The sequence below is a fragment of the Mchenga conophoros genome, linkage group LG16 (assembly GCF_057382185.1).
Source record: "Mchenga conophoros isolate Kocher_MC1m ecotype Shallow Benthic linkage group LG16, M_conophoros_male_GT1.1, whole genome shotgun sequence".
In the NCBI taxonomy this organism is placed as follows: Eukaryota; Metazoa; Chordata; class Actinopteri; order Cichliformes; family Cichlidae; genus Mchenga; species Mchenga conophoros.
In genome coordinates, this window is record NC_140541.1 from 18055492 (window position 1) to 18066332 (window position 10841).

At 41.3% G+C, this 10841-nt stretch overlaps 1 protein-coding gene across 7 annotated transcripts in view; it reads right to left on the minus strand.

Annotated features, from left to right (window-relative positions):
* The window catches only part of LOC146556552 (phospholipid-transporting ATPase IH-like), a 32358-nt gene extending 23078 nt beyond the window's left edge, over positions 1–9280 (minus strand). For 5 of the 7 annotated variants that reach the window (XM_085249060.1, XM_085249057.1, XM_085249064.1 and 2 more), the window contains exons 1-2: positions 8776–9279; positions 153–275 (exon numbers count right to left, since the gene is read on the minus strand). In XM_085249060.1, the coding sequence (XP_085105186.1) occupies positions 153–275; positions 8776–8814 (162 nt within the window). In that variant the 5' untranslated portion in view covers positions 8815–9279. Of the gene's footprint in view, positions 1–152; positions 276–8775 lie in introns of all 7 variants that reach the window. The other 2 variants (XM_085249059.1, XM_085249061.1) reach the window with 2 other exon arrangements.
* Positions 9281–10841: the final 1561 nt, after the last annotated feature.

The following is a 10841-nucleotide window of genomic DNA, read 5'->3' on the forward strand; positions in this document are numbered from 1 at the left end:
ACAATGATAAAGACAAAAAAAGTAAAGCATCCTTTAAAAATAAAAGAAACACAGCTACAAAACAGGATTACTTGGTTGCCTGAGTATAAAACTAACATTGCGTGATGATAAAAAGTGTTACAGCAGTGACTTGTGGGCTGAGGACCGCTCACCTTGGAGGACACAATGCGGTTGTCGGGATAACGCTGAGGGATGTACGCCTCAGCTCCTGGAGGGGGTTCTTTATGCCCGATATACACCGTCCGACTGTCCACCCAGATCTCCTCCCCGACACACTGCAGAAGAAAGAAATAACATGCAGATATAAATAGCAATAGAAGGTGGGGACAAGAAACTGGGTTATAGGGCTGTGCGATATGACCAAAATCTCATATCCCGATATTAAGACATCTATGTCCGATAACGATATAAATCACAAAAATTTAACATTTTCTATAAATTCTGTAAATCTCGGGCAGTTCGACTTGCGTGAAGTGTTTCCAGCTGGGCGTCGTGTACCTGGAGTTGAGTGTTTTAACTGATGCATGAAACTATACATTTTTAGACATAAGTTGTAACGGCGCCGTTTTCTTTGTAAGTATTTATTACACGGCGTGCTGCGGGGAAAAGCCTATTCTAACGTTTGAGTCTAAAGTTGTTGTTTTTTTAGCACCTGGCGGCTCTTTTTTTTTACTTCTCATCCGTAAATAATCTGCTCTTTCACGTGATTCAGTTTATTTTGAAAAGTCTCAACAGGCTCTTGAGCTTTATTGTGAAAGGTTTATGTGGAACAAGCGGACACGCGGTGGTTTTACCATCGTTGTTGCTAAGGACAACACATAAAAACAAACGCTTGTCTGTCTGTAGTGTGGTTCTATTAAATATAAGAGAAAGTGAGAACTTTAAGAAATTAATATAGCCACTACAGTGACCATCAAAATAATGAAAAAAATATTGCCGTAAACAGTTTATTTTGCAACACCACGAAGCAAACGATAGCGTAAAATGAAACAATAGATGCTTTTATATCTTCATCCGATATATATCGTTATGTCGAACAGCCCTACTGGGTTATATCACAAAGTGTCCGATTACAATTAATGACCTCCTTGCTATTATCTGGCTTACATCAATTGAAACGATGCAGCTGAATAACACCAACATTTTACCAGCACCTCCTTAAAACATGACTTCACAGCGTGGAAGCATAGTTTACCGGTATATGAGCAGCCAGTATACATTATTGTAGATAATATACAACTAATCAAAAAATACTTGCAAACAGTATTTATACATTTTTTTGATTAGAATCAAGAAAAACAGAGTCCTAGATGAAAAACTGCAACAGAATGTTACACAAGACTGTGTTACACGACTTCTGTGACTTCTTTTAACAAACAACTTTACAGACAAGACAAGCCAAATTGAAGGATGTGTTAATGTTTGTGATGCGTGTAGGTGGGTTCGGCTCTGAGTCACGGTAGAGTGGATTTGTCATTTATCTTTTTCTTCCTGCAGAACAGTCAGGATATTCTGCAGTCAGCCCTCTGCTCTCTTCCATCTGCACAGGTCCAAAACACAGCTATGTTGTTGCTCTTACAATTTTCAACTGATTCAGTGGCTTGACTTTAAAAAATTAAATACACATCAGTTCCCGTGCATGCAAACCATCCCCAGGGCTTAACAGAATGCACTGTGGGACTTCACCGCAGCACATTTTTTCTCAGAGATGTCCCACATTAAAAGCTACTGCAGTAACAGAGCTCTCCGAGACAAAACAAGAATCACGAGACCAGGATTTGGCTGTTTGTGTCTACACGAGTCCTAATGTTTTGGCCTGAGTGGGCACCGTTAGTGTAGACTTTGGCAAAGCGGCCGACCTGACACAGCTCAAAGCAGAAGTGTTGACCATTAGCAGAAAAGTTCTGGAACAAGCACTTTAGAGGAAGTAGCGCTTCACTGCTTCAAACGTCCTCAACATTTTGGCAGAGACGTAGCTCATTATTGTCAGTGAGAAAACACCCCCCCCAACTTCTAATACATTTGTGCTCAGTCCACAGCACGTACATGTCCCAAATGTGTTTCCTGTCAACTTAATCCACAAGTTTTAACAAGTTTAAGATCAAATGAAGGTTAATGCAGCATCACAGTGAATTCAACGCAAGATGAGACACCCAAATAGCTAACTGCAAAACTTAAAAGCAAAGAGACCCAGATCCTGGCATCAGATGCTTGGCAGTGAGATAAAAATAGACACAGATCCAACAGTGTCAGCCGACTGGAGACCCCTCCAAACTATTACGGGGTGGGGGAGCAGCATGACCCAGACAAACACTGAAAATGGAAAGAAACCGAAAGAAACTCAAAGTAAGGCAGAAACCGAAAGCAGCAAAAGCAGAGAACAGGAAGAAATCAGCAACAACAGATTTCTACAGAAGAAAAAGGGTAACAAGGACAAAGAAAAGGATGTATAGGGAGAGTAACGGGGAGAGAAGGTGGGGCTGAGGGCAAAAATAGAAGCAGTTGTCACTGACATGATGCAGCATGTGCGAGTAATCTTTCATTTATTTATTTTTTGTAAAGGGAACTGACCAAATCAAACAGCTGTCCTGGTAATATTAAGCCACCTAACCTTGAGCCTTAGTTGTTTACTTTAAACGTCTTATAAATACCCGACATAACCACGATGTGCAAAGGAATTTCATGTTCATGTTAATACCAAAACAACAACAACAACAACAACAACAAAAAAAAAAAACTTGGTTACAATCAAACTCTCTGACCATACAGTACATTTGATGGTTTAATATTAAGAGCAGTGTATTGGACCAAGGACGGCTTTGTACAATTTGTTATAGTGCTTGCATCAAATCAAGCTAAGGATGTGATCCATTCAAAGGACAAACCGGGGATCTAAATGGGAGGCTGGAGAATAGAAAGCACTGTCAACTAAAAGGGCAAATTCCAAATACTTCTAATTTGGCATTGCAGGTTTTTCCTGCTATAGAAAGGGCCTTTGGTGGGAGGTTCACTTTATTTGACAAGAGGAAGCTACTTTCAGCTGGTCCCTTGTCACATGGGGTAGTTCCACATATTTGATTTGACAGAGTTTGGCTTTTTGAACCAGTGACCTTTCAGTGGCCAAGTAAATGCATAAACCATATGTATTTTTCACCTTAATTGACAGCAATAAAGACACCAAGCAGGACAAAACATAAACTACAGGAGTAGATAAAAGTCTGAGCCTGGGTCACCTGATCCAGCCCCAACTATAGGTTTGATCGAAAAGGAAGTCTAATCATGTATGAGGGTGGTTATCTTCCAAATCTAAACTGAGAGCTGATAACACACATGAGAGGAGGCTGATAGTTGAAGGTTCTGGCTCCCCTTCTACTTTTGGTAACTCACAAAGTGCTCAGTTGTGGATAATATGGTGATATGAAATCTTTACGACGTGACTGACCCTGATCGCTCAGGCCTTTAAATGTGAGGAGAAGGACTTTAAATTCAATTCTGGATTTAACAAAGAACCAGCGAAGAGAAGTCAGTAAGAGAGAAATGTGATCTGTCTTCCTGTTAGTGCTCTTGCAGCAGCATTTTGGTTCAACTGGAGACTTTCCATAAAGCTATCAGGAAAACCCGACTATAAGGAATTACAATAATCTAGCTTCAGATTCGTTATGCATTAGTGGGAGTTCAGGTTAAAGTTTTGCACTGTAATCAGGACAAATGTGGAAAATGGTCATTGCTATTCCAATGAAATTGCTCGCTTACATCTTAAACATTCTAAATATTTACTTCTGTCTATTTCTACATTAGTTCAACCATTCTTCAAATCCACAGCTCTCTGAATTCACCATCCATCTCCCCCATATTTCTATCTGCAGTGTTTTCTCCCTTTGTTCCTATCATCTCCTGGCAGCGAGTGTCACATTATGACAGCGTGACTGTGGGAGAGGGATGGAGGAAGACGCAGAGAGATTGCATTGTGGTGTGCAGTTATCTGATCATTAATCCTCACTGATCCGTATCAACCCGTGTCCCACAGCTCCCTCTTCACTCTGCTGCTCCAACAGACAAAGTGGCTTGGTGGCTGGTAGCAGGACATGGAGGCTTTGTCTTTATTAACAACCCCAACCAGCAGAGCGACGGGTCTTACATCACCATCAATCATCAACAATGACAGGATATACTTTATTACAGCAAAGAATAAAAAATTAAATTAAAGAAACCACCACTACAACTTTCCCTTTTATGTTTCTGCACTGTGTGAAGCACTCCTATTAGGTAGGTGCTTTGCCATTTGTTTATAATTCGAAATGCTGCTTTAGAAAGCCATGAGAGTATTTCCAGATCTAGCATTGTGTAATAATGTGCCTACCATTCACACAGGCTTTGCTCCATAAGCACTTAATGGCACCATGAATGCATACATTTTCATTACGAAAACGCCAACTCGACCCCAGCAGTGCCATCTATGCCACCTCTGTGATGCGGTGCCTTTCTACTAGAGAGGGGCAATAAAAGACATACGCCATTAACTGGCTTGATTATATGGTCATGTCTCATACTTCCTCCACTGCCGAGTCATGCTGTGCTGCACGCAGCATGTTTAGCAGTGATCCTTCATTAACCGACAGATCAAATTCCTCTGAGCGAGCCTTACCTTAATGAACTCCTCATGCTAACATAGAATGGACAACGTACACAACTCCAGAGCAGGACGTGATGCTGTTTAGCTTTATTCAAAACAGAAGCTAGCGACCATATTATTAAGCAATTTTAGCTCGTTTTAAAATATATATTGCTACAGAGCCTCAGAAATGTTATCTTTGAGTATTATGTGGATGCTACAGTGACTCCATGCATAACTGTCTCTCATCACCTGGTGCATTTCTTTAGTTTAATTGGCACGATTCAACTTTTAATTTTACTGCTGCTGTAACCCATCGATATTAGCCATCTAATGGACTCTGTTGCACTCTAATGAGCAAAGCAAGTAATTCTGTGTAAATTTGGGGTGGTAACACTAAAACAAATGCAATAACCTATTAACAGAGGCTTTGAAGTCTGTTGTCGCACTGAACACGGATAAGAAAAAGGAGCCTGAGGATCTTGATCAAAAAAAAAAGACACTCATTAGTCACTGATCGCCACAGCAATACAGTACGCAGAGACTTCTACAGCATGTCTGCAGGTTCATTAGGCAAAGAGACAGATCACAGAGGCTTCATTATAATGGCTGCTGATCGAACATGTAAGATTTTTTCCTCAATTTAATGCTCTGATACAACATTAGTCAAGTGATTATGAGACTGGATTAGTGTCCCAGAAAATATCCACAGTATCCTCTTGGTGTTTTTTTATTTGGTTTAATGAGACTTATTAGACTCTGTTGTTTATCAAATTTATTTTTGGGGGGTATAAAGTGAAATGAAAAAGGAAGTGGTAAAATAGGGAGAGAACATGGCTCCTAAGGACAATATGGGCATTTAGGGATTCTAATCATTCATTAAAAATTGTGTTTGGGACAAATAATTATACAGGCGCAAACAAACAAGCAAAAAAGGGAATGGTGACCCTTCAGCCCGCGCACAGCATTTCAAAAGCATTAAAGAGCCACCGGATACCTCATAACACAAACACCGGCAACATTATCAAAGGATAAATATGAGCTGATTACTTTAACATGACAACATTTGTATTCCGCTGTTGTCCCAGCTTCCTCTCCCACTTCAGCTCGCTGTGATCCAACAGTTACATAAGTCTTTAATCCAGCTGTGCTACTTCTCCTCTCCCTCTCCTCTCTCCTTTTCCTCCTGCCACCCTAATCTGCATCCCAAAAAAAAAAAAAAAAACCCCTCTCATTTTGTCTGCGTTTAACACTGAGACGATAATACAGGCTGGAAATGGTGTGTCATAAAGAAAACGTTGTCTTCGGGTCATGCTGCGAGAATCAAAATTTTTTTTAAAAAAATCAGTCTTATTTGCCAGCACAAAAGATGTGTGACTGCTTCCTCTGATATGCACACAGATCAGCGGGCAACGCTCAACCCCAAACACAAATCCTGTGTGTTTTTGTCACCTACAGCTGCCATTGCTCCACCAGTGCCCCGTCTCCAAAGGGTGCAGCAGACAGGAATAGACTGCCCTTAACTGTTTGTAGCAGTGATGTGGCAAACAGTAATCTAGCAGGCTGTGTTCCGCCTTTCAACACCAGTCAGGACTCAAAGGGCTGTAAAGTTGCTTGAAACCCTTCTTAAGCCCTTCAGCGCGCACGGTGCGGCTGGCACCTTTTTAATCAAAAGGGAAACATCGCTGGCCTTTCTCTTTTTATCTGCTGATTTTGTGAGAGGTCTCAGCATGAATAACAGTTTACATTTAGAGATAAGATAGAAGAGGGTTAGGATAGCAGGGGGGCAAGGGTAAATTACAGCTATATACAGCACAGTGGCAATAAAGCAGATACGGTTTCAAATATTGAGACCCTGATAGATTGTTGTGGAAGTTAAAAGCATGAGGACATAATTATGCTATTACATGGCATCAGCTATTTCTAATAAGTCCAGCCCCATACACACAAGCACTATCTTATACAGATTATGACCTCATGCAGTTCTCACAGTTTGCAACAGTCTAAGGCATCACTCCATCTCTATTATTACCAGATGAGAAAAGGGCGCTGAAGAGGAAGGGGAGCGGAGATCGAGAACACACATAACACACACACTCAGAGCACAGGTGGTCCTTTTACAGATAAATTTAATTATAATAAAATCTCTTCCTGCAACGACTGCTAACATACCAGAAGAAGTCTGTGTGCACACTCATGCACCTATCAGCCTCTATATCTCAATGCATGAGGGCTCAGCCATTCTTTTATGCAAAAAAAAAAAAAAAAGTTTAACAGACTTAAGTTGTTACGCAACAAAAATGTCCCATTTAAACGTCACGCACCACAAAATCTCATGACACCACAGTTTTCTTTCCCGATATTGTTTGCCATGGTGCACAGGCTCAATTCATCCGCAATTTTTCAGCCAGGGAAGAGGTGAACGAGCATGGCTGAATGCAGTGCATTCCGAGTTTTCATCTAATTATAAAGGCGTATGCAACAGATCTGAACTATTAAAGCAATGAGCAATATTGTTTTGAGGCATCTACAATACTTTGTAGCATCACTGACCAACTGCCAACATGTTTCAGTGATTTTATAGTTTTTAATGAATCTCTGTTGAAACAAAGACACCTGAAACAACAATGAAAATTTGTATTTATTTATTTTTAATCTCTAACAAAACTAGGTTACACATATATGGCATTGCAATGCTGTCCAGAAAAACCAGGAAGCTCAAAGAGCAGAGTAGCAGAAATGCTTCAAGCAAGAAATCCTGAATTGATGACAGTAAAAATAAGGAAACTAGTTGCAAAAGCAATGGCTCAAAAACCTGCCCTGTGGATTAAAGTGGGCTAAATCAAATTTGCATCCTCTAACGGCCAAAGAACATGCACAGTCTTTCTTTAAACAACACTGATAAATAATTAGAGGGCCGGCTACATTTGGGCAGCAACCTCAACTTGGGTGTACTTGGCTCCATCTGGACTAAATAAAAAAGGTTTGGACCCTGTCCTCATCTCATGTAAGGATGTAAGGTTTGTTCTACTACGCACCCTCATTACCCGAGCATCTGTTATAATACGGCAGGGTTAATAGAAGGTGATACACAACTAATAGGTGCCAAGGCAGTCATCATCCATCCCTCCAGTTGCAAATCAATATGCAGAGGATTTAATTTGTGATTAATTGCGTGTCTATTTAATATTGCAGGATGCAATTGGAAAAAAGAGCGAGGGATCGTAATGATGATGACCTCCCTCCCAGATCTGATTTCCCCTGATATTAGCCCTGCTGAAACATCAGTCAAGCTCCACGCACACTGTCGCTGGCCTGCTTCGCACACATGTGCACACACATAGACACCAAGGGGTACGAAACAGGTTTGAATGATGAGAAAGATAACTCGATACACGTCACTGCACCTGAGCCAGATTTAAGGTCACGGGAAAGGGCCACAGACGGTAGCAGATTTACCAATGCTCTATACGTACACAGTCTGATGAGCATCACTGGGCCTGTCAAAACAGGTTCCTAATAGTCATTTTTTTTCTCCTCTAATTCAGGCTCCCACCGACCAGCTGCCTCATGTCCGGATAGATAATCAGTGGCTGTTGATGACAGAGACTGAGACCAGGCTAACCAGTAATATTATTACAGCTTGCAATCATTACTGTGTGGATATTTCCTGCTCACAAGCAGACCTGATTGCTCATTAGAGATAAATGTTGAAGCTTTGATGGCCTCGCCTTTCTTAGAACCTCATTAACTTAACCTGAGCAACTTCTATCAAGCTAGAGGTGTAAGGCACGGCCTCTCACTTCTTTTGAGTCCCAGCCACGAGGAAGTTTAGTATGCATGCATGCATTTTTTTTCTTTAATTCTACACATTCACCAGTCATCACTGCATCTGTAGCTACTGGAACATTCTCCATTCAGCTCCACAAAAACATCGCAAAGCCCACAGCCACCGGCCTGTGCCAAAAAAACAAAACAAAATAAAACAGCTAGAGTCAAATGTGTATTATTGCAGGAAGTTATTTATCACTCTCACACAAACCCTCTGAGCAAATGTACAAGCAACACGGTTTTAGGTGCAAAAACCAAACGTGTATCAGAGCACTTCCAGTCACCGAGCTACACTTGTGTGACAGTGTTGACAGACACACTGGGGGCCTTACGTATCTGCTGATGATATTCCGGAGCAGGCTGAAATCCATCCTTTACACGGCTACACTGCGCGACAGAGACGTTCAGCTCTCCCTGGATGGATCTTCGTAAGCGCTACCTCGTGTAGATCTTTCCACGAGGATCCATCGCTCACCTCCTCCACCGTCGCCGCCGGGTGTCTGCGATAACGAGGAGCAGCGGTCTCTCAGTCACTCGGCTGCTCTGATTTTCATGGCATCCCTGGGAAGAGCCATGCAGCCCCCGAGAAATTACAACGACCCCTCACCAGCGCTGCTGGCTACATTTTACACTGAATTTTCAGCGCTTGCAAACCTCCAAACCCGCGGGTGTTCTTGCAGGGTGCTCTCCGTGTGACGAGTTCTTTTATTCTTGCAGGAGACGGTCCCTCGTGGAGTCTGTGTCCTGCTCTGTGTTCCCAGCGGTGGCCCTCGATGTAGCGGTGCTGCGAAACGTCCAAAGCGCTCATCTGTCAGATGACTACGCTGCGCGTGCGCAATGGCATGTCTGGCGTCTCCCGGGATGTTATATTGAATGCTGCACCGAACGAGCGATATCCACATGCAGAAGCACGAGAGGGAAGAAAACGAGCACAGGTCCAACATCATAAACCCCACGTCCTGAGATCACAGCACGATTAAGCCTGTTAGACCTGGACAACTTTAGGTCAGTCTGTTTTAAAGATGGACCATTCAGGTGGAAAGAAATGCTTACTTAAATAAATAAGTAAATAGGCATAATCAAAATTAGAAAATATTCTACTAAAATTCATACATTCAAACTGCAATCACGTAAAAATGTACATATAAAATAAGCAGCTGCTCCTCTCCATTAGTAGACTGTTATGCAGGAAAATGGAATTTACTTATGGCATATTTCAAGTGCTTATTACAGAGTGCTGTGCAAACTTTTTGACATGCACAAATGTGCAAACATTAATGGAAATGTAGTATATAAGGCAATAACAGATTTTGTACAAATGTAATGAGCTTGAAGGTCAGTATTTTGTATCACCATCGTAATTCTTTAACACAGCCTGAAATCTTAGACAGGCTTTCTTGTAATTTCTCAAAGTAGTCTTCTGGAATAGTTGACATGAACGACATTCAAAGCCCTTCTTTGGACACTGCCTTTTGTTCTGTTCTCTTGACAGAGAACAGAACAAAATTCTTCCATACTGTTAAAGTGCAGGCTCTGGGGAGCATAATCAGTGACTGATAGTGTTGCATTGTATGATTTGTCTGTCTGGGTATGCTTTTACTGCTCTGGCAGCATACACTTTCCAGATGTTATATCACAGTGGATCAAAATCTGGTGGTACTTTTCCATCAGGCTTGACAAGATACCCAACACTAATGGCTGCAACGCCTCTCCAAACCAGGACAGAGCCTCCACTGTGTTCTACAGATGGGTGTAGATGGTCACAGCTGTACCTCTCCAGACCTCCTCTGCACATATTTACAATGATTTGAATTAAAAATTTGGATACATCACTCCATAAGGCCTGTTGCCACTGTCAGCATATCTCCATTCCACAGCTTTTTTTAACGATAGATATGCCAGGTTGTCAGATGATAGCTTTTTGGGAATCACCTTGTTGCTGCAGTATTTTATGCCTCTCAAACTATGTTAACTTTAGATTCATCAAAAAATGGGAACAATTATGTGTTTTTGCAATAGGCTGCTGGTAACAAAGTTCGTAAACATACCATTTAAAATTGGTTCTTTGCTAGGTTGTCTGTTATGTGTAGAGCATTCATCTGAAAATGCTCAGGTACAAGGACTAGACAGAAAATGAATGAAAAAGCAGCCAATGCCCATAGAAAAAGTTGGCTGACTATTGCTTTTAAAATTTGAATCTGCAATTATCTCAGAGTTACAGCTATTTCAAGTACAGCAATTAAGCTTAAGTTCAGAAAAAGACCATTTAATTCAGATGTGCCAAACATACAGCAAAGCCAGGTCTGCGAAATTATCCAGTCCTGAACACTGGATACAGAAATTAAACGTTTCAGAGAAGCATTTTTTTTCACTGTTTTTCTTTGCGAATGGATCATGT